The following is a 24,123-nucleotide window of genomic DNA, read 5'->3' as shown; positions in this document are numbered from 1 at the left end:
TGATGCCCAGCCAGCCTTCTCTGCCACCATGTTTCATACACCCTCCCCACCTCACACTGCCCCACTCACCTCCTTCACAGCTGAAGAAAAGCAGCAAGCAGGGAGGTGGCAGGTGCAGCAGAGCAGCTACTCTACTCCTACTAGGTCCTGCAGCTACTGCCACCTCTCTCCTAAAGATGCCTCACGATGCCCCTGGCAGCTAGCCACGCCTCCCTAGGGAGCTGGGACGCACAGATTGAATACCTCAGTGTTAGGCTGATGTAAGGGGAGAACAGCTATACTGAACACCCATGTCAAACAGAGCTCAGAGCAATGATAGGAAATGGGCAAAACACATCCCACCATCTATAAATTGGAGGGTGGATTTCCTGACCTCCTGTTCCTCTTCCACCATAGCACAGAGTATGTCTCCAAGCTCTGTCAACACAGCTATAGAAAGCAGTGTGTGTTCCATAGGCAGCCTATAGCAGGAAATTCTATGTCAGTTGACCAAACCACGCAATTCAACTCCTGCACAAATAGGCCACGCACCCTACTTCCACTGTTCCCCTGAAATGTGCCCTCTTTCAGCTGCACATGCTCATGTTTTAAAGAAGAGCACATTGTTCCCATCAGCAGCCATTATCATTACCATTATCCAGCCAAGGGCAACAAGGTGTGAGACTCAGCTGGTATCTGACACCCCATCTTTATCTTATGGCCTGGTAAGTGACATAAGTTTACCACACACATTTAAACTAGAGTCTCTGTGGGTGAAGGGTGTCCTGTCCCAGCATGCCGGATGCCAGCTGATAAAGAAATTGTGAATACCAGTGCACACCTGTATCTTGGGAGCTGCAGTTTCCAGCCTCAAAAGGGAACAGCGATAGGAGGCCATGGACAAGCCGTAGTGGGGCAAAGGCATGATGGGCCCAGCGGTGGCTCTCAAACACAGCGTAGCAGGAAGCAAGCACTCCGTTGACTAGAAGAGTGCCATGTGAAGTCAATGGGGCATACACCCCAATGCCCTCTTGCTGCCAAACACGGACTACCCGGGCAGGGTGCAACCAGGGCTCACCCACCAGGTGTGCCAGCACAGAGTCCCCCATGCGCACCTGGCTGGCAAACACTGGGGAGAAGTCAGCTGTGCTGTTGGCTGGGTCCCGTGCAGCAAAGATCAGGTGTGAGGGAGTGAGGAGTAGCCGGCAGACTGGGCTGTCTGTCTCGATGGCCACAAAGGTGGTCTGTCGATGCTGGTCTCGGTCGAGGAAGAGCAAAACCTCGCTAGGCGTCACCTGCCCACTCTGATCCACGGTGAGCACATAATCCCCGCGACGAAGCTCTGAAAGTCCTTTCGTTTTGCCACTCTGCAAAGTCACCGTTGCCTCACCTGGGAAACAGCCACCAGCACGAATAGCCACGGAGTTATCTAGGAGAGCAGAACAAGGGTGTCATTAGAAGTGCAGCCTTTGGCCTGCCTGTTTGAATCCATTCTCCATTCTCTGTCTCTAGCGAATAAGAGCAGAAATGTCCCAACTCTCTGTTCTTTGCCATGTTTTGATGACTGAGTCACAAATGGGATACAGGCATCTGTTCCATGCCAGACCTGCCACCGGACAATCCCAAACCACCTCCTACGGTACCACTGTGGTGGAGTCAGACTGTTTCCACCTCAGCAGCAGATGGAAGCAACTTCCCCTTTCCAGTGCCATCTTGGTGGCATGCCTCTGCTCCTTATTATTTGGGTAGGTGACAGACAACGGCCTTCCTTAAGCAGAGGGGAGGCCAATGGGGCCAAGGGCGAGCTGAGGGTGGTAAAGGAAGAAAGAAAAAGACAGGCTCTGTGCTTCAGAGCTCACTGTGGCCTAGGCAGGGGGTGAGGGGGACAGAGAACTTGTTGGGGATTCCACAAAACAGTGGTTTAGTAGAATGAAAGCCCACCTTGTCCCAGGTCCAAAACACAGAAGGACTGCTGCATCATTTGAATGGTTTGCCTCAGGGAGCCAGATGTCAACATTTGAAACTGTTCTTGTTCCATATAGCAGTATTATTGTTATTAAGAATATTTATACACCACTTTTCACAGGAGTAGTTCACAAAGTGGATTACATCATAAAATAAATCAATAAATGGTTGCAATCATGATATGCAGAACCTTCCTCCTCCCACAGGGCCAAAAAGTTCTAACGTCTCATTGACCTTAGCCCATTAGTCTTTTCCGCCTTTTCCATCCCTGAAAACACAAGCGTGACTGCCCCCTCCTGTTTACCTGCTTTCACAGACACATGGATGTGTGCCTTGGACTCATAGTAGACCCAGTCAAAGCCAGCCTCCACTGCCAGGCGGGCCAGCATGCCATATTTCTCCCGGTCACGGTCCGAGGTTGTGATGTCCAGTGCCCGCCCCTCATAGTGCAGAGAGTCAGGCAGGTGGTGCCCGTCCTCATCCCAGCCCTCTGTCACTCGCAGCTGGACACCAGGCCACATGTTCATCACTGCAATGGCCAAGGAGTTCACTCTGTCCCTGCAGCGCTGTAGGGAGCAAAGATCGAGGAGGCATTAAAATACAGGCTGCCTAGTGATGGAGCTTCTGAAAGAGACTAGGAAAAGAGAAGCACACTACACCAGTGCTCCAGCAACCCTACTGGCTTCCTATAGTCTTCCGGATGGGGCTAGTCCAAGTTTATGTCTTCCCTTAGGCAAATTAATATATTGAGAGCCCGAGCCTATGCATGTCTACTCAGAGGTAAGTCAATGGGTCTTACTCCCAGATAAGTATGGATAGGATTGCAGCTGAGCTATATAATACGAATTCTGAGCAATATAATATAAACTGAACAAAAATTCTATGATCAAGTTGATTGGGATATTGTTCTGCCACTTTTAACACCTGTATGCTCCTGGGCAGCTGATAGAAGTAAGAGAATGGTGTGGCTTATGTTCCCCTGGAATGCAGGAAATACTGGATCACCCAGGAAGCTCTGCACACCTTTGCCAAAAGTGCAGGTAGCCTCTCTTCAAGGCAGGCATTTTTGACATCCCAGTTTGCCAAAACTGGGATGCCCAGTTTGGCATCCCAGTTTGGTTGCCTAGTTTGCCATTATGGTTCCAGGAACAATGTAGGGTTTGGTCCAAAGGTCCTTTAACAGCTGTAATTTCTTTCCCCCTGATATCCCATTGCTGGAACGAGTTCAAGCTATTTTGCACTCCAAGCAGCTGAACTGCACAGTTTGAGAGGCATGATGTGAAATCCTCCGTAAATGTTGTGAAGGACTGACTGGGAGCCTTCAAAACTGCCATCCCTTGGTCCAGAGCAGAGCCTGCTTGTTTTGATGGATTCTTGGTATCACAGTAGGAATCAAAGTCTTTTTCTGGCAGGGTGAGGTGTGGGGCTAAATACAGGTCTCCTGATGACAGGATTGGGAACTTCTTGTTGTGGCTGGGATGGCAATCTTTCCTTCCCTGTCTGGCCCTTGCTTTGTAAAAAAGGTTGATAGATACTGTGAGTACCTCCTGGAAGCAGAACTGTGGATGGAAGGAGGCACGGATTGAGTTCCATGATTGTTGCCCATTGACTGGTGCCCCTACGATGCCAACACCCATTTAGGGAAGGCATCCCAGTGCACAATATTATGACTGGTGGGTGGGCACAGAGTTGCCAGGAACATCGGGGGAGTGACAGTGTTCCTATATTATCTTGTTTCCACTGGTATTGTTTTGCTTTCTACTGTGCTGCCGCGAGTGTATGGAATTGAGTATTATGGCGGCATAATACAGGCAAAGAGATAGCTTAGCAGCCACCACATAAGTGGAGCTCAAGGTTAAGATTACAGCATTAGACTCTATCAGAGGTGCCACAGACTTGGACATTCAGGCTTGCTTTTGCTGAGAGAGATTAAGCCCCGTGTGTGCCAATTAAAATAAATGAGATGCAAAAGAATGTTCAAAATACAGTACTCTCGTGTATTTCAATGTATTGTTAGTTGTGGTTGGGCCAGTAGGAAGTTTAAAATAAATAAATACTGTACTGGTAAGCAAACTACTGGTCAGTTCGGCAGCAGCCCTTTTGTTCTCATTTCAAACTCTCGCATTCACATTTATTTTAAATTTAATTATCAGCACCATCATGTTAGTAGCAGCCTGGTAAGGGGGAAATGGAACACCGAGAATGTTAATGTCAAGAAGGAAAAAGGTAGATGCAGAACGTTTTAAACACTCAGAGTTTTTATTGCTCCCTTAAAGTATTCATTTATTTTCTCAGAAATATTTTGCCTTTTTAAGAACAGCTTTATTCTTGTCCTCCACCCACCCATTTGTTGCCTGATCTATTTATAAAAACAACCAAGAAAGCAAAAAAATTTTTTTAAGCAGGGCTGGGGGGAGGGGTTGATCTTGGCCCTTGGAAATTAACTATTAACTCTTTGGGATTTGCCCACCTCCCACATTGGAGCAGCCATGTGTAAAAAGCACAGACTGTTGGTTACCAACTGCCCTGAGAAAAACACATTCAGATTCATTACCTGGCTTTTAATTAACCTGTTCTAGGCTCTGCAGGGCAAGGGTGGGCAGAAAGCAAGATTCTTCAATTAATATCCTGCTCTTTGTTTGTTCCCCCAGTAAGATGCTCCTACCCACTACTTCATGTGGCACCCCCTGCTGGGCTACATTTAAGCAAGAACTCTCTGTTTTTGCCACCATTCCTGATTAGACTCTAATGCCTGTTTCCTTAAGGTCAGGAATCACCCCTGCTTCTGTCCTACTGTCCAATTGGTCCTCTAGTTTAGTGTTTCAACAGCATCAATTGCAGGGAATCTGGGCAGAGCTAGGGGTAATAAGCCAGGGATGTTTGCCTTGTATTTTCATTGCCAGGTTCTGTTCTGAAGATGAAATAATTGTGTTGAGCTCTCTATGCCTTCCTTTATTCATGTGTATATTTAACAATATACACCTGCCAAATTTATGCAGACCAGAGAATTTAATGTTTCATGGTGCTGATTTCATGTGACTTTCTGGCAGGCTAACTTTGTTATATCTCTAGTTGGGAGGACACATACCATTGAATATGTCACAAACAGAAAACATCCCTAGGCTACTTCACACACTGTATGTCAGGTTCTCACTTGCAACATCTTAGTTCTACATTTGAGGGAGAAAAAAACATGAGCTTGCAAACATGCCTATCAGAGTTGCCAGGAAGCTGTGATTGGCTGCAATTTCTGGCTGAGAATTCTTCCAGTGGCACAGTTGGGTTTGCCCTGGGCATCCGTGGTCTTTCACAAGCTTTCATCAGTTTTGTCATTTGTATATCACACAACACAGAGACAAAAACTCCCACAACTTAAACACAGTCATGTCTCTTTGAATAAAGATATTTCTCAAAGCGTGGTGATAAAGCCAGTTTTTGGGAGTGAAGCTGGTTACAGAGAGATCCCTCCCTCGGCATAAAAATTATGCCTGGAGTGACATTATAACAAGCAGAAGCCCAAGAATATATGAGACAGAGTGTTTTTTTTAAACAAAGAACTGAAAACACAATTGTGATTTTCTCATGATACAAAATCAGAGCAGTCTGAAACAAGCGTCAAAGCCTAGATTAAGCTTTCAAGGAAGGATAAGAACTGTGTCAGCCAGAACTTTTACTTTCCTTCAAGGTAACAGACTGTTACATTCAGCTAGCTTATTTCTTCTTTCCCTTTCTATAAGTTATCAGCAGCTGAGACAAGGTCGGTCAATTCTGCTGTATAAAAACATCAGCTTGGCACATTAACTTTATTAGGTTCCTGAAGTCTCTACAGCATTCCATTCTTGAGTAAGATGCTTGAGCATATGATGGAAACACATCTCCAGAGATGCCTGCATAAAATTATCTTGGCCTGTTTCAGTTCAGCTTTTGATCTGGTTTTGGAACTGAAGCAGCTTTGGTCACTCTAATGATTTGTTGATCTCTCAGTGGTATTTGATACCATCAGTCATTGCATCCTTCTGAACTATCTGGCTGGGGTGGGTATCAGTGGTACAGCTTTGTGGTAGCTCTGAGTCCTTCTGGAAGGTGGGTTTCAGGAACTGGTGCTGGAAGTCCCCTGCTCTACATTGTGTCCTTTGATGTGTGGCATCATCTTCCATCTTGCCTCCTATGCTGCTTAACATCTGGATGAAACCACTGGAGGAGTTCATTTGCAGGCATTGGTCTGAGGTGTTATCAATATGCAGAGCTCTCCTGGCCAAGGAACTTATTGATTTGGCAACAGTGGATTTACATGCTCTGGCTGAGATTGCACCCTTCTTGAAAGAGCAGGTTTGCTGCTTGGGTATACTTCCAGACCCAGCATTGCTCCTGAATGTCCATGGCTATGGGTACTTTTATGTACCCATGACTATGATTATGAGTATGACCACACTTTGGTGGGTATGCCAGTTACACTTGTTTCTGTCTCAGGCAGACTTGTTTATGATTAATTCATGTAGTCAGTCACCTCTTGTTTGGATTACTACAACATATTTTGTATGAGGTTGCCCTTGAAGACCCTTCAGAAGCTTCAATTAGTTCAGAGTGCATCTGTGAAAATATTAATGGTGCTAAGATACCATGATCATGTAATGCCTTTGTTGATCAAGCTGCAGCGCTTGCCAGTTTACTTCAAGGTGCAATTCAAGGCTCTGGTTTTGCCCTTTAAAACCCTAAGCAGGTACTGAAGGACCTCTGTCCCCACCACCTCTATCCTTGGCCCAACATCCTCTGGGGAGGCACTCTTGCATGTTCCCGTTACCTCCCAAGCACAACTGATGGGGATGAACAGTAGGGCCTTCTCAGTGGTGGCTTCCTCCCTACTCAACATGGAAGGTTCATTGTGGTCCTTCGAGCCTACATTTTTGGAAGAGAGTCAAAACATGTTTATTCCAACAGGCCTTCTCCAATTACTTTTGATAATAGGGTTTTTACTGCTGCTTTTCCTTGTTCCAGTTTGCTTGATATGTTAATTGTCTGAGTTGCGTGTGTTTTTTAAATTCACACTGTTAACTTCCTTGACTCTTCAGACATAAAGCAGGATAGAAATATTTTAAAAATAAATTAATGAGAAGCTCTCTCTCTCACATGCATATTACCAAAACTTCTGAACAAATGCCATGATCACCAATTAGAGAACCAGGAGGTGGGGTTGGGAAGCCCAGGGTGGGGGTGGGTGGGGAAATGGAATTCAATTTTTAAAAGGGGGGGAACATAGTCTTTATAGTGAAAGAAACATGCTAGAAGCCTGAAGAGGAATGCAAGACACTTCCCATCAGCTCCTGGGCCTGAGGACAATAGCTGTTTTCCAGGCCCAGAATTACTTAACTCGGCGAGAATTCAAACTTCTCGGATAATAACAGCAAAATCATCAACTTTGCTACAAAGAACTCTTTCAGCAGCTCCACGCTCCCTGTACTGGTGTCAATGAAGGGGGGAAAGGCCACTGTAGGACGTGTCATATACAGGACCTTGCTGGGCTGACTGATCCTCCCTCCTACTACTCCCACTGGGGGTTTCAGTACCCAGCTAGCAGAGCTGAGCCAGCTGGATAGCAAGCAGAAGGCAGAGCCAAGTGGCTGATTTCACCTACTGACTGCAAAGTAGAGCAAAGGAGCACAAGGGCTTGCTGGAAGACCATTTAATGATCAATGATTCCTTCAATTGCTCCATGCATTGGCCTCATCAAGGAAAAGGCAGACTGGCAGATGGAAGCATGTAAATATAAATTGGATTGACTCCTCTATGCCAACAGATATTCCACACACTTCCCCCCCCCCCACACACACACACGTCATTTTATATAAACACCCAATAACTTTCTCCCACATTGCTATTTTCTGACTAATGAATGCAAAGGCATTGGGGTAACTACAAGTAAAAAGCACTTCACAGTGTAAAAAAATGTATATACTCTGTGTGTTTGCGGGTTAAAATAAAAGTGTTTAACAATTAAATTGCTTTCAAATGTATTGAGTGACATTAAATATACTTGGGTAGGGTGTGTGTGTGTGCGCGCGCCTGTGTGCACGCGCTGTTTTGTACTGGTTTACTTGTCGGCAACCTTCAGTCTCGAAAGACTATGGTATCGCGCTCTGGATGGTGGTTCTGGCACAGCGTCTAGTGTGGCTGAAAAGGCCGATTCGGGAGCGACAATCCCTTCCACACCGGGAGCAAGTGCAGTCTGTCCCTGGTCTGTCTCCCTGGCTATGGGCCTTCCTTCTTTGCCTCTTTGCCTCAGACTGTTGGCCAAGTGTCTCTTCAAACTGGGAAAGGCCATGCTGCACAGCCTGCCTCCAAGCGGGCCACTCAGAGGCCAGGGTTTCCCACCTCTTGAGGTCCATTCCTAAGGCCTTCAGATCCCTCTTGCAGATGTCCTTGTATCGCAGCTGTGGTCTACCTGTAGGGCGCTTTCCTTGCACGAGTTCTCCATAGAGGAGATCCTTTCGGATCTGGCCATCATCCATTCTCATGACATGACCGAGCCAACGCAGGCGTCTCTGTTTCAGCAGTGCATACATGCTAGGGATTCCAGCACATTCCAGGACTGTGTTGTTTGGAACTTTGTCCTGCCAGGTGATGCCGAGAATGCGTCGGAGGCAGCGCATGTGGAAAGCGTTCAGTTTCCTCTCCTGTTGTAAGCAAAGAGTCCATGACTCGCTGCAGTACAGAAGTGTACTCAGGACGCAAGCTCTGTAGACCTGGATCTTGGTATTTTCCGTCAGCTTCTAGTTGGACCAGACTCTCTTTGTGAGTCTGGAAAACGTGGTAGTTGCTTTACCGATGCGTTTGTTTAGCTCGGTATCGAGAGAAAGAGTGTCGGAGATCGTTGAGCCAAGGTACACAAAGTCATGGACAACCTCCAGTTCATGCGCAAAGATTGTAATGCAGGGAGGTGAGTCCACATCCTGAACCATGACCTGTGTTTTCTTAAGGCTGACTGTCAATCCAAAATCTTGGCAGGCCTTGCTAAAACGATCCATGAGCTGCTGGAGATCTTTGGCAGAGTGGGTAGTGATAGCTGCATCGTCGGCAAAGAGGAAGTCACGCAGACATTTCAGCTGGACTTTGGACTTTGCTCTCAGTCTAGAGAGGTTGAAGAGCTTTCTGTCTGATCTGGTCCAGAGATAGATGCCTTCTGTTGCAGTTCCAAAGGCATGCTTCAGCAGGACAGCGAAGAAAATCCCAAACAAAGTTGGTGCAAGAACACAGCCCTGCTTCACGCTGCTTCGGATGTCAAACGGGTCTGATGTGGAGCCATCAAAGACAATAGTGCCCTTCATGTCCTTGTGGAAGGATCTGATGATGCTGAGGAGCCTGGGTGGACATCCGATCTTCGGGAGGATCTTGAAGAGGCCATCCCTGCTGACCATGTCGAAAGCCTTCGTGAGATCTATGAAGGCTATAAAGAGTGACTGTTGTTCCCTGCATTTCTCCTGCAGTTGTCTAAGGGAGAATACCATATCAGTGGTGGACCTGTTGGCTCGGAATCCGTACTGCGATTCTGGATAAACACTCTCTGCAAGTACCTGGAGCCTCTTTAGTGCAACTCGGGCAAACAACTTTCCTACAACGCTAAGGAGAGAGATGCCATGGTAGTTGTTGCAGTCACCCCTGTCGCCTTTGTTCTTGTACAGCGTGATGATGTTTGCATCCCTCATGTCTTGAGGTACTCCACCTTCTCTCCAGCAGAGACAGAGGATTTCATGCAGCTCAGTGACGATGATCTCTTTGCAGCACTTTAGGACTTCAGCAGGGATGCTGTCTTTTCCAGGTGCCTTGCCAAAGGCAAGGGAGTCCAGGGCCATGTGAAGTTCTTCTAGGGTTGGTTCACTGTCAAGCTCTTCCAGCACAGGCAGGCACTCAATGTTGTTCAGTGCTTCTTCGGTGACTACATTTTCTCTGGAATATAGCTCAGAGTAGTGCTGCACCCAGCGTTCCATCTGCTGCGTCCGATCCTGGATGACCTCGCCTGTGGCAGACTTCAGAGGGGCAATTTTCTTCTGTGTTGGACCTAGGGCCTGCTTGATACCGTCATACATCCCCTTGATGTTGCCCGTGTCAGCTGCTATCTGTATCTGGGAGCAGAGCTGGGGCCAGTAGTCGTTAGCACATCTCCTGGCAATCTGCTGGACTTTGCTGCGAGCACCTCGGAGGACCTGCAGGTTGCGCTCACTGGGACAGGCCTTGTATGCTGCTTAAGCTCTCCTCTTTTCCTCAGTGACTAGTGTCAACTCCTCAGAGTGGGCTTCAAACCAGTCTGCCGTCTTGTTGGTCTTCTTGGCAGGAGTTTTCTGTTGCCTGGTGCAGAGTTGTCGATCCGCTTGTCGGTTTTCACCCTAAACCCCACGCACCCCGTGAGGTTAATGGACCATAGCGAGGCAGCACCTTACTGGCTGGGGACTGCCCAGCTTAAGGCGGGCGGTAGCTGCCCAATGAGAGGCAATTATTTCTCCCACTGTAGGAAGCAGCCCCTGGCGTCACACTCTATGCCAATCGAGCAAAGACTTATAACCAGTAAACTGCTGCTTCCCGTGTTGTGCCGACGCCATATGGCAAAGTTGGAGTGTCCTCTCCAGTGCGCAAGGCCTGGGTCAAGTGGGCATGGAGGATAGGCTGTTACCCATGTAGCAAATCCCCCCTCTCCACATCGCTGAAATGGTCCAATGGAAAGGCAGAAGCCAATAGGGTTGGTTCCAGTGGTGTCACAGGAGTTGCCAGAACGTGACTGTGTTCAGCCATGAACTGCCTCAGGGACTCCGGCTCCGGATTTTGCCTCGAGGTTGACTCCCGAAGCCTTTTCCATAACTGGATGTAGCCAGTTTTTTTTACTGGTTTACACTGCCTCCCAAAAATAACATAATGTTCCCCATTGAAAAATGTCTACCCATATGCTTGCCCAGGCCCATACCAGAATGCATCTACTTTGGAGGTAGATAAGTGTTAAAATGATACACAGTTAAGTCACAGAGGTGGGAATTTCCTTTTTATTTAATATTTAAATAGAAAACTGACCACATGTTTTCCCCTACATCCTTGCACATAAAAGGAAAAGAAGCTTAAACACAATCTGAAGCAGAGAGGGAACTTGAAGTACCCCGGGGGTTTGGGCACATGCAGCATGCCCCCCTCTCCCCAGTCCTTGGGCTTGGGTGTAAGAAATGGTCTGTTGTGATAATTTTTGCTTGGTCTGAATGATCCTCCTTCAGGAAAGACATTTTCTACCTGCCTCTTTGAAATAGCCCTGTCTCCTCCCATTGCAGAGATGATGCTTGATTTATCTGAACAGGCCAAGATGGGCATGGGAAATGGAGCGGAAGAGGAATTTTAAAGATTTCAGTCCTGTCTCACTTTGGTGGAGACAGAGAGCTCCAAATCTTATGGCAGAAGAGGAAGTGTGGTTATTTATTACCTATTTTTTTAACAAACATTTAAGTAGCAGTGTAAGGTTGCCTTAAAATCATCATGTCAGAAGGGCAACATTGATAAAAGTGGCTAGAGAACCTGGATCAGACAGACACAAAAAAAATCAGTTGACTCTTCAGAGACAAGATAGTGATCACAAGGGAAATACTGTCTTTGTTCCAGACCTTCTAGATTTGCATCCTAATACCACCACAAAATTGGTGCTTGTGCTCTTTCTCAAACACTGTTCCTGCTCTTTGTCTCTTTCCCCTTTAATTCCCTGCCCCCTTTTCTCCTTCTGTTTTATTTTTCTTCTCTCTCTCTCTCTTTTCTAGAATTGGTTCACAATTCACTATAGTTTGACGTTTGCGGTAGTTGGGACAATAGAATGTTTGTTCTGGGTGGGATGGGAGTTAAACACTGTTCATATTAAACTAAAATCAAAAACTAATAGAAGTTTGAATTAAAAAATACCATAAACATAGCAATGTAGGCTGAAGCCTATGAAAAGAGAGGAAATGAGAACATAGGATGGACCAGAGACATTTGCAATACCTTCAGCCATTATACTCTACAAGGACTAAGGGGAGATTTTCAGCTAAGATCCCTTTTTCCACCTGAAACTCTACTAGAAAATAAGGCAGCTAGAAGAAGGCAACTATTTTTCCTACTGCAACTGTCCTGCAAATTTGAAAAATAAAAACCCACAACGATTCTTATCAAGTATTCTGGGCCCAAAATTTTGGGAGGGACACATTAAACCCTAAGTGAGAAGAGATCTGTAAGTCTGTTTATGTTTTTTCTTTATGTAACATCCTCCGGGAGTCACAATATAAGCTGACTTGGTGCTGATATAATTACACCTGCAAGACTAAATAAAATGTGTAAAACAAATATTGGTAACTGTTGGAAGTATCAGCATGGCCACGCAGGATGTTTGGTGGAGTCGTCCATTTGCAAATGCTACTAGGAATAAAGGTATTACAAGAATAACTGGACATAGATTACTATGTCTTACTACACTATTGTTGCCATTAAAATTATCCCAAGGGGGGCAGTACCTGCAGCGCTGGATCTGCATGTAGCTACCAGTACTGGAGTAACCCTACATATCTATGTTAAAATTATTTAACTCTTCCTACACTGTTAAACAGGACCAGCCCATTCACGAGGCTGGCCAAGGCAATCATGTCAGGCAGCAGTGCCCTCCTCCATTGGCCCGCCCACTCACTTCCAGGGCTCCTCCTCCTTGAATTGGAAGAAGAGAGGGCTGGAGCAGGAGCAGAAGTGTGGGGCAAGGGGAGAACACCACTCTGCTCCACCCCCCCTTCCTTTTCCAGTCAAGGAGCAGGAGGAGCAGAGGCTACTGCACAGGTAAGGAGAGGCAGCACCTGGCCTGCTGCCTCACCTGTCCTTGCTCACCTGTCAGCTGCTCTTGGACCTGTCCAAAGTTATTGGGGTGAAGCATCTGAGTTGAAAATCTGACAAGGAACATTTGCATGGCAGCAGAAACAGTTTGAATCCTCTGCTAGAAACTTTCTTCTAGCAGTTTGAATCCTAAACAGTTTGAATCCTAAACAGTTTGAATCCTCTGCTAGAAACTTTCTTCTAACAAAGTTACAATAAAACAGCTCCTTAAAGTCCTAGTACTTGCTGAGATGAACTGTGATGGAAAAAAAATCAGTGGGATATCTAATTCTATCAGCTAGAATATATCCAATTTAAGGGGAAAATCAGACACCACAAGGGCCAAATTGGAACTTGCCTTTGAAACTTGTGCTTGAGATTCTGCACAACTTGTTTTCAACCAAATGGAGCTGGGGAAGAGGGCCTGAATTCAACAAGAGGGTTTAACCTTTTCCCCATACCATTTTCCTGATGAAAACTCCCCATCCATTTCTCTTTAATGAAAGTAGTAGCTTCAGGGGGCAGTTTTCATTGGGGAAAATGGCTTGGGGGAAAAAGGTTTAACATCCCCTCCCCAAAAAGACACACCTGTGGCCCTGTATTTATTATTATTATTATTAATTTTATTTTTACCCCCAGAGGGACTCAAGGCGGCTTACCAACAAGGTTAAAACAAATTAAAATCATAATTTAAAAACAGATAAAAACATAACGACATATCATAAAAACAGCAGTCAGATAAAGTAGTCAGGTAAAAAAGCATTGCGCAGCAAATTATAAAAGAATCAGGCCTGTAACCAGATGTTAAAAAAGATATTAAAAGATGTTAAAAAGGCCAGGAACTCAGAAGGCTTGTCTAAGCAGAAGGGTCTTCAGGCCTCGCCAAAAAGTTTCAAGAGAGGGAGCAGTTCTTAAGTCAAGGGGAAAGGAATTCCATAGCCATTACTGAGAAGGCCCTATTTTTTGCCGCCGCCCCACATACCTCCCTAGGTGGTGGCGCTTGTAAGCCTTCTCTGATGACCTAAGAGGACGAGCTGGATTGTAAGAGAGTAGGTAATCTCTAAGATACCCTGGCCCAGAGCAGTACAGGACTTTAAAGGTCAATACCAGCACCTGAATTGGGCCCAGAAACGAATGGGCAGCCAGTGCAGCTGCTGGAGAAGCGGACTGACAGAGTCAAACCACCTACCTCCAGTAACTACACAGGCCGCCGCATTCTGCACTAGTTGCAGTTTCCGAACCATCTTCAAGGGCAGCCCCACATAGAGCGCATTACAATAATCTAGCCTCGATGTCACCGTGGCATGGATCACCGTGTCCAGGTCTGCACAATCCAAAGTACGGCCGCAGCTGACACACCAGCCGAAGCTGAGCGAAGGCCCCCCTAGCCACAGCCGCCACCTGGAAATCCAGGAGCAGCTGCGAGTCCAGGTGGACCCCCAAGCTGCGGGCCTGCTCCTTCAGGGGGAGTGCAACCCCATTCAGTGCAAGCCGATAACTCCAGCACCTGCATTGAGGATTTCCAAACCAGGAGAGAGAACTGAATTTATCAGGATTTAATTTCAGCTTGTTAGCCCCCATCCAGATCCTCACTGCTTCCAGACAGCGCTCCAGGCCCTCAACCGCCACCCTGGAGTCTGGAGGAAAGGAGAGATAGAGCTGGGTTTCATCAGCATAATGATGGCACCCCACTCCAATCCTCGGATGACCTCTCCCAGTGGTTTCATGTAGATGTTAAATAGCATGGGAGACAGAATTGAACCCTATGGCACCCCGCACCTCAAGGGCCAGGGTGTCAAATAGGTATCCCCCAGCACCACCATCTGGGACCAATCCTCCAAGTAGGAGCGGAACCACCGCAAAACAGTGCCTCCAACTCCCAACTCGGCCAGTTGGCCCAGAAGGGTACGATGGTCGATGGTATTGAAAGCCACTGAGAGGTCCAGCAGGACCAACAGAGATGCACTCCCCCTGTCCAGTCCTCAGTGTAGGTCATCCACCAAGGCGACCAAGGCAGTTTCCGTCCCAAAGCCCGGCCTGAAACTAGATTGAAAAGGATCCAGATAATCCGCTTCATTCAAGACCCTCTGGAGTTAAGACGCCACCACCCGCTCAATTACCTTGCCCAGAAACGGGATGTTGGAGACTAGCCGGTAGTTGTCTAACACAGTGGAATCCAGGGAGGGCTTCTTCAGGAGGGGGCAAATCACAGCCTGTTTCAAAGCACATGGCAACGTCCCCTCCATCAAGGAAGAGTTGACCACCCTCCCTGTCCACTCAGCCAGTCCACCCCGGGCAGCTCTTATCAGCCAAGCTGGGCAAGGGTCAAGCAGGCAGGCAGATGGCCTCACACTCCAAAGGAGTCTGTCCACATCCTCAGGCTGTACAAGCTGAAAAGAATCCCACAACACAAGAAAAGCAGTTGCCAAGGGGACATCGTCAGACATTGTCAATGTGGCATCCAAGTTGTGACGAATACGATTGATTTTATCTGCAAAATGTTGTACAAACACGTCACATCAGCTGACCATGTGTTCCTCCTGGTCTGGAGGGGCCTGATGGAGGAGGCCCCGCACCACACGGAACAGCTCTGCCGGACGGTTGTCAGCAGATGCAACGGTAGCAGAGAAGAAAGATCTCTTTGCTGCTACCACCACCATGGAATAGGCTCTGTAATGAGCTCTCCTCCATGTCCAATCGGATTCATCACAAGTTTTCTGCCACCGTCGCTCTAGACACCTGCCCTGCCGCTTCATCATTCGCAGCTCCTCAGTGAACCAAGGGCCACTCCAAGTCTGCGACATGGCAGAGGTCGCTCCAGAGTAATCTCATCCGCTGCCCTGGTCATTTCCCATTCCAGAGGTCAACCAGGGCCTCAGATGAGATGCCAGTCTTGGCAGTGGGGAAATCCCCCCAGAGCCCTCAGGAAACCTTCAGGATCCATTAGCCTCCATGGGCGGACCATAGAATGCGGTCCCCCGCCTCTGCGGAGATAAGCTGCAACAAGCCTAAACCTTACCAGGAAGTGATCTGTCCATGACAACGGAATGAGCTTAACCTCCTCTACATCCAGATCACTGCCCCCATGCCCAGCTGTAAACACCAGGTCCAGCACGTGTTCTGCAGTACGTGTTGGGGCCAAGATCTTCTGGGACAGGCCCATGTACCAAATCTCACTCACACACACACACACACACACACACACACACACCCCTCATGGTTGCCCTTGGCTGGCAAGAGGATGTGGAGAATCTCAAGCATAGGATTCAAAAACATGTTGAAATGTTGCATATAGTTTGATCCTTACTCAGACATTTGTGTTATTATTATTCACATTTTTATACCGCCCTTCCTCCAAGGAGTTCAGGGCTCCTTGTACACAGTTCAGTGTACACAGCCACTCCCCTCTTTTTGTCTTCACAACCACCCTGTGAGGTAGGTGAGGCTGAGAGAAAGTGACTGGCCCAAGGTCACCCAGGAAGCTTCATGGCTGAGGGGGGATTTGAACCTGGATCTTCCAGGTCTATCTCCCAAACCACTACACCACCCTGGCTCTCAAGATGCAACACTGGAAAACATGTGGCTTTGTGACTGCTTTCCTTTCCTGAATTAAAACAGATGGACCCATAACAACCTGTTGCCACTGTGGGCTGGTAAATATGATCAAGAGGATCTCTATTCCCCTCTATACTAAACATCACAAGGATGTTTGATGTTCAACATTGTGCACATCTGCAGAATCCTGCCCTGAGCATGCCTTATATACATGAAACACAAGCACTTTTGATGGCAGCTACAATACACGAGAGATGGGTTTCTCTGAAGATAATTTGAGCAGGTGACTTGTGCAGGCCATAAATGCCAGCACAGCCTATGAAAGTTCCTCCTCCAATATTATACACCGTTCTGAATACGTCCATGCATTTGGCTGGTAATGTTTCTGCAGAGTTCATGTTAATGGCAAAAGGGGTACCAAAACCACTAGTAATCAATGGTATATCTGGTTCTATTCCCTTACCACCAATGGTATACAAACAAGCCTCACCTGCACAGCCATGTTCTGAGGAAGGTTAATGAGTAATTTTTCAGTGGCTCAGTCTTCCAGTGTAGAAGGAGAGATGCAATCCCAGACTTTACCCATCTTAAAGCCCAATCCTATCAAATACCCTCCGCCAGTGCACCCACGCCACTCAAGCATGTGCTGCATTCTGTGGGGTGACAGTCCTGGAGGTCTCCTCCAGATAAAGTAACATTTGTTCCCTTGCCCAAGGGTAAACTTCCACCACCTCACAGGTGGTGGACTACTTGGCCAAGTGCCAGTGATTTAGCTGGCACAAGTTCAAGTGGACCTGGAAAGGCAGATTGAGGCTGGGAAGAGGGATAGGACATCAGTGGCATCACTGCTGCTGCTACCACCCCCTTCCCTTTTGGACTGATGCACCTTCCTCCCCACCCTCTGTCTTCCACCCACCCCCTGCTTCTCCCCCCTCCCCTCCCCCGCACTGTCTTACCAGTGCTAGGGCATGTGGACAGACAGATGGCACGTCGCTACAGCCGACTGCCACTTGCGGTAGCGGCCCAGCAGCACAAAATGGCATGTCACATTTTGCAACAGCCATACTTATGCTTCTGAATCACCAGTTCTGGCAGCAGAAGGCCCTCACAGGATTGGCCTGTTAATCACAGAGACTGAGATTTCCTTAGAGCTTTTTCCATTGTACAAAGCAGTACTTACCTCATTGGCCCAGTGGGAGTATATTAGGGTAAGAGATTATCTTGCCCCAAATAAGCTTCATGAAGTCATGTCAAGAGGGCCTAACTCCAAACTCTAATCCATATGCTCTCTGCTCTGATCACAAGAGGTCTCTGATATGTGTTTTCAACATAAACACCAGAGAGGACTGAAAATGCCCTTGATCGAAACTCATTGGCACAAAGTCAGGACCATTTGCACATCAGTCTACTTCAAATTCAAATTGCAATGTACTATATCCCTAGGTATCTGTACTCAGAAGTAAGTTCCACGGTGTTCAGGACTGCAGCCTTAGAGAGGAGATGCATCACAAAATTAATAGATTCTGATGACTCAAGCAAGTGAGCCGTGATATAGGTAGTGTTAAATAATCCAAACACAGTTTAAAAACAAACAAAAAAACCTAGAGAAGTAGCCTGCGTGGGAGAACTGGAGGCCAGAAGTGAGACCAAAGCAGGAAGATCCATTCTGAAATGTTGTCGGTTCTTGAAAGAGGGAGCCTCTATGATTGTAAAAATCCCCTTGAGGGATTTAGAAACGCCTGTCTTTGTAAACCGCCTTGAATAAAGTCAGAGGAGTAATCCAATGACCAGAAAGGCAGTATATAAATACCTAGTTATTATTATTCTGTAGGAGATTTCACCCAGAGAACTATTCCTTCCTGACCCCAAATATGATTACTAATCAGCTCCTGAGCATGAACAAAATGCACCCACGGAATCACCCAAAGGACTATATGTACTGGGACAAAAGGCCCACATCAGCCAGCTTCCTGTCTGGTATCTATGACAGTCTCTGATGTCCCAGAGGAGCCAGGAAACCTTCCTGCAATTCTTCTCTTTGTTCTCTGTACACCCCCATAGTTATTCAAAACTAAATGCCTCCTACCCTCACCACTCTGCCTTCAGATGGCACATTGTGACTCAGCAGCAGGAAACTGGAATGAAGTCAGCTTTCTGCCCACAAGAGGCAAAATGTCATTGTCCCAAACGAGAAAGTCTCTTCCCTCCCTGTTGCCCTTTTTCTCCAATGCACTGTCATAGAAGGGCAATTGTACACATCAGTAGGAAAGAGGCAGGATCCTATCACCTTTGCAGTGACTTCTCCTGGTGCTGGGAGTTATTCTTCCCAACATGGCAAGCAATTATAGGCACAAATCTATATCAGATATCCACAGGACATAGATATGACCCTTTCACAAGGTCACATCAGTTGATATATTGCAGGGGTGTCCAAAGGTTTTGGCAGGAGGGCCACATCATCTCTCTGACACTGCGTGGGGGGCCGGGGAAAAAAAGAATTAATTTACATTTAAAATTTGAATACATTTACATAAGTTTACATAAATGAATATATTAAAGATTAACGTATATGAATGAATGAAGGTCTTGCAATAGCTCAAGGCCTATAAAAGGCCTTGCACAAAGCAAGGCTGGCCTTTCCTTTGCTGCCGCTACTGCATCACAGACATGAAACAGCAAGCAGTGGAGGAAGCCCTCATCCCACAGCTCACGCAAAGAGGTCAAACAATTGCCTTCATGCTGAGAGCAGTTGTGTTGGGCCAGAGGCTCACTGGAGACTGGAGGCTCCCTGAGGGCCACATTGAGAGGCCATGAGGGCTGCATGTGGCCCCAGGGCGGGGGTTTGGGCACCCCTGATATAATGGTACAAACCCAACCATGGCTGATCACTGCACCCCTTACCCAGGAAAAGGGCTGGAACTTTCAACATGATTTCCCCTGTGTTCCCTATTTTGTAGGCTATACTAGTGTAGGAAATACTCATCACTGCAATATAAAACCTGGTGGCAGTGGCTGGCAGAAAATAGCCTCCCTCAGCCACTGGAGATGCAGGGATTGAATCTGGGACCTTCTGTATGCAAAGCAGGTGCTCCATCACTTTGACACATCCCCTTTTCTAAGGGGGCTTCAGCCATCCTTTTCCATACATGCTTTTTATTTTAAGTGAGGACAATTGTTCTCAACTAGGAATATACAATCTAAGTGAATCCATTTGCAGCCCTCCTTTTACTGCTTCCAAATACTACAAGCCTGTGTGAGACCCACCAAGATAAAACTAACCCACCAGCCTGCCAAGTGCTTGACAACCCCCATTTTTTCCATGATAGGTATGCAATAAAAATGTGTTAGGCTTGTGATGGTAGGCTGTGTTAAGCTTCATGGGCAACATGTTGTGCAGGTCTGTGCTATCCTGATCAGGCAAGGATCATTACATTCTGCACTCTCTCTCACACACACAGGTTTGCTTGCTTGTTTAGGGTAGGGGAACCTAGACCTCTTCTTTTGCTTGCAGTGAAAACATAAGTAGAGAAAAGAAACTAAACTCTTCTAGCTCCTCGTCACCACATCTCTATATTTATATATATATATTTCCAGTTTGGGAGATCCTTTGGAATCAGGATAAAAAGAAACTTTTTGTATACAACTCTGAGCTAGCCAGGGACTCATGGGGGGGGGGGAGACAACAGTGAACAAGCTGTTTGAATCATCATGTTTAAGACACTAGGACAACAATTCCCAAATTGTGGGTTTGTGGTTCACCAGTGGATCACAACCCAATTTTTGGTGGCTCACAAAACTGACTGGTAGATTAAGCTATGTGGATCAAAGGTTAAATAACCTGCTACTTGTGGGGAGCACTGCTGCCCAATCACCATTATAGCCACAGAGGCTTGAGCGGCTGATAAAGGGAAACTTTTTTTAGGTGGGTCCTGATGCTAAAAGACCCATTGCACTAGTATGGCTTCCCTTCATCAACTTTGTTCTGCAGGAACAGCTCGGCTGAACTGAGTCCTGCACCGTTTCTCAACTTAGTAACTAACAGCACAATCCTATGCAGGTCGACTCAGAAGTACAGTAAATTGTACTGAGTCCAAAGGAACTTGCTTCCTCATATGTATAAGATTTCAGCCTAACTAGATTTCTCCAGAAAGCCCACAAGATTGGCACAAAAGTATTAGCTCGCTCTTGCTGTTGCTCTCCCAACAACTAGTATTCAGAGGTATACTTCCACTGCAGCTGGAGGCTCCATTTAGCTAGCATGACAAATAGCCATTGCTAGACCTCTCCTCCTCCACAATTTTCTCTAATCCCGTAGTTCTCACACATTTAGCACCAGGACCCACTTTTTAGAATGAGAATGTCAGGATCCACCGGAAGTGATGCCATGACCTGAAGTGACATCATCAAGCAGGAACATTTTTCACAATCCTAGGCTGCAATCCTACCCACACTTACCCAGGAGTAAGTCCCATTTACTATCATTGTTAAAAGCATGTACATGTTAAAAGTACAGATGTGTGACATTTCCCCAAATGCAGTCACATGCTATGGTAGCATCAAGTCTAATATATTGAAAATAAAAGATTGAAATGAATGGCGACTCACCTGAAATTGGTCTGCAACCCACAGTTTGAGAAACACTGCTCTAAACTCCTTTTAAAGCTATCTTAGCCAGTGGCTGTTACTATGTCCTGAGGCAGTGAATTCTGTCAGTTCATTTTGTTTTCTACATTGGTATTACCTATGAAATTGGGAACTGTGTGACAGAAAGTGAAGGATTTATACTGAAAGTGGTATGGCTGAAAACAACTAGCTGCCAAGGCAACACTGGGACAGACCCAGACAGCCAGTATTCTTGGCGTTTCTGCCTCAATTTTTCTGCAGTAGAAATGTGGAGATAAATTTTAGAATCCTAAGAGCTTAAAGAATTTCTCTGTAGGGATGCCATCCTTGCAAATTTTAGAAGGTAGCATTTATATAGGTGGTAATCTAGGTTGAGTCCTGTGCCACACCTCTCCACTGACCTTCCCTGAGAGAGGCACTCACATGTAGCAAAGTTCTGCCTATGTTGAGAAGTCAAAGGCAGACTTGAAATATTTATGAAGATAATTGGATTTCTTTCCACCTGAGTTCCTTTGAGGCACCAAATAGAAATAGTTATTGAGATGGACGCACACCTAATGAAAATGCTTTGGGGGTGCCTCAAATTTGAGCCTTTGGGTGAATTAATAATAATAATGTCGATCAGCACAGCTGAGGGTAGCTTAGTTACTGGGGTTCATACTCTTGCTTTACTGTAGCACCGTTTTTCCCTCAAATTCCAAGTTCAGCCACCTAAACTTACTCTGCTTTCTGGGCTACTCAACTAGTTGCCATCTGCTGGTAAGTGCGCAGAGATGCTCACAGTGAACTATGTGACACAGCATGCTGCCAAGCTCAAGGACCTGTGGATAATTCAATGGTAGCATTAGAAAATGATTTATCTGACCTATCCTAATATATCGACACATGAGGGATCTTCATTTAACGCAAACCTGAATGGGATGGGGATTTTCAACTCATTAATGTAAGTGATTATGATTTTGTAGAAAAGTCATCTAAAAATATGATAAATAAATATGCAAGACATCACAAAGTCAAAGAGAAAAAGTAGGAAGAAAAGTTTTAAGGTATGGTGGCAGTCAGGACATATTTCATAACTAGGATATGTGGACTACTTCACAAAGAATAGACCAGGATCATCAAAATTGCGTTTGGTTAACATGTCATTTTCCCAAGGCCACGTCTGGCCTCAATTTGGAGATAGGCAAATCAATTGCTTTTCTCAGCCTGCATCAGTAGCTAATGCATCCCAGTACCTATCATGACCCCTCCCAGCAGCCATAAAAGTGCACCAGGGGCTTGTAGCAGTTTCAGTTAACTTCTGCCAGGGCTGGTTGAGATCCTGGAGGCTGAGGGGCACTCATGATTGGCTTTCAGCACACCCACCCAAGGGTAAGCCACTGTTCAGGGCCCACACTTATCAGAGGACACCGCTATCAGTACTGGTAGCAGTGATCAAACTCAATGCACCCTCAAAGTGGGTGGTGTTGCCAAGATGACTTAGTGCAGTAAGAGTAATTATAAAGTCACTTTGGACTAGTATATGGCATTGCTTGCAACAAGTAATGTGCTCCTTAAGAGGACGACTGGCCCGCCAACCCATGTTCTTGTGACCAGATATACACTCATACAGCCCTTATTGTATTTTCAGACATGAAACCATGAAGCACCTTTGAGCCATTCAGGCTTTGTGCCATATATGATTTTCTGCAGGACAGAAAATAGGAGACATTGAAGCAATCAAATGTAGGTAGTGTAGGTTTTATGCCTGTATATACTGGCATATGGAGCTATTATTTTATTACTATTAGCAAAACCATGAGCATGAAACCATTCACTCCTTGAAGATGAAAGATGGGATTAGATCTGTCCTCATACAGTGGGGAAATGGTGGCATTTTAGATTACACCCAGACTATCAACCCCCACAGCTTCTGTCTAGGACAGCACACAGTACATGTACCTAACTCTTCACCGAAAGGACCCTGTGGTACAGGGATCACAGGATCTTGTACCACAGGATCCTAAAAGATCATGCGGTACAGGGGAAATTCTGTAGGTAGAGTTCATGGCTAACTAATGATCTCAGACCCATTTAGCTGGCTTGCTGGTGCCCGTAAGCCAGGCCTACCTCCCTTCTCTTTTTTCAAGGATCCTGCATACAATAAAAGCCTAGACAAACTTCCCTGCATTGCAGCCCTGAACCAAGAAAGTTAGCTGTTGGCAGGGCATAGCTCTCCCCTGCCTCTGTGCCCAACAAAGGGATCTCTCTGGATGATATACTGCAGAACTACAGATCCACAGTGCCGTGCTTGTCCCATACCACAATACATTCCCAAGTGAAAGGCAACATGCAAGGCTAACTGGCCACTAGCTACAGCCACATTGTATTTGAGCACAAGTCCTGAAGGAATTCCTGCAAATGAAAATTGGGAGTGCCCAGTGATTCATATTTGAAGAGGTACTAAGGTCCAGCTTCATAGGATGCCACTTCACTTAGTCTCTCCCAAACCTCAGTGGTACTGGGGCTCTGATTAAATAATAATGAAGTCTTTATTACCCACTTCAGATGACCCAGGGCTTCAAATAAACCATAGGTGAGCACGCAGGGACTCTGGGCTCTCCCCCTGCCCACAAGTGGCACCCACCTCAGTCATCAAGCGGTCTGCACCTGTATCCTCTTCATCCTTAAAGATGATGTCAGGGTTGTAATTGGGCACCAGGTCTTTGAAGTGTCCGGAGAGGCGGCTGATTTTGCCCTCCGCTTTCCCGCTGGCACCCAAGGTCTGCTCTGCAATGTTGGGCACAAACTGTTTGTACTGCAGTGGCGTCAGGTTCTTGCGGGAGTACTGCTTCCGCCCCACAGGTCCCCTGCCCGGGCCGCAGCCTTGAGCAGGGGGCAGGAGGCAGCTGGCCAAGGAAAGTCCAAGCAAGACACACCTCTGCCAGGCCATTGCGGCAAGTGTGTGAGCCTCTGTCAGTCGCCAGGCGTTTGGTCAGCTGGGGTGGGCATCGTCAGGGCAAGGTTGAGCCAGGTTGGGGTGCTTGGGGATGCCTCTGCAGCCCCACACATTCAGCTGGCGGCAGCAGTCCCGTGTGCCCCAGCATGTGGTTCTCTCCCTGCCGCCCTAGAGAACGACTCTGGCTCCTCCCAGTGCCAGCAGGCAGTGCC

General features: G+C 46.7%; 1 protein-coding gene across 1 annotated transcript; it reads right to left on the bottom strand.

Moving 5' to 3' along the window:
• Positions 1-737: 737 nt before the first annotated feature.
• On the bottom strand, positions 738-23,905 carry DHH (desert hedgehog signaling molecule). The gene is made up of 3 exons (XM_066612848.1): positions 23,600-23,905; positions 2,249-2,510; positions 738-1,408 (listed from the first exon to the last, which is right to left on the bottom strand). The coding sequence occupies exons 1-3, from the start codon at positions 23,903-23,905 to the stop codon at positions 738-740; spliced, it is 1,239 nt and encodes a 412-aa protein (XP_066468945.1).
• Between the last annotated feature and the right edge of the window lie 218 nt (positions 23,906-24,123).

This window comes from Tiliqua scincoides, chromosome 2 (genome assembly GCF_035046505.1).
Source record: "Tiliqua scincoides isolate rTilSci1 chromosome 2, rTilSci1.hap2, whole genome shotgun sequence".
NCBI lineage: Eukaryota > Metazoa > Chordata > Lepidosauria > Squamata > Scincidae > Tiliqua > Tiliqua scincoides.
The sequence above is the reverse complement of the archived record's forward strand: the minus strand, read 5'-3'. Positions and strand labels throughout refer to the sequence as shown.

Bases quoted from the DNA above. Each gene is read 5' to 3' on its own strand.
- DHH (XM_066612848.1), bottom strand. From the start codon at position 23,905: ATGGCCTGGCAGAGGTGTGTCTTGCTTGGACTTTCCTTGGCCAGCTGC. The intron at 2,511-23,599 runs GTGGGTGCCACT...TGCTCCCTACAG, and splicing joins CAGACCGCTTGATGACTGAG to CGCTGCAGGGACAGAGTGAA. The intron at 1,409-2,248 runs GTAAACAGGAGG...CTGCTCTCCTAG, and splicing joins CCATGTGTCTGTGAAAGCAG to ATAACTCCGTGGCTATTCGT.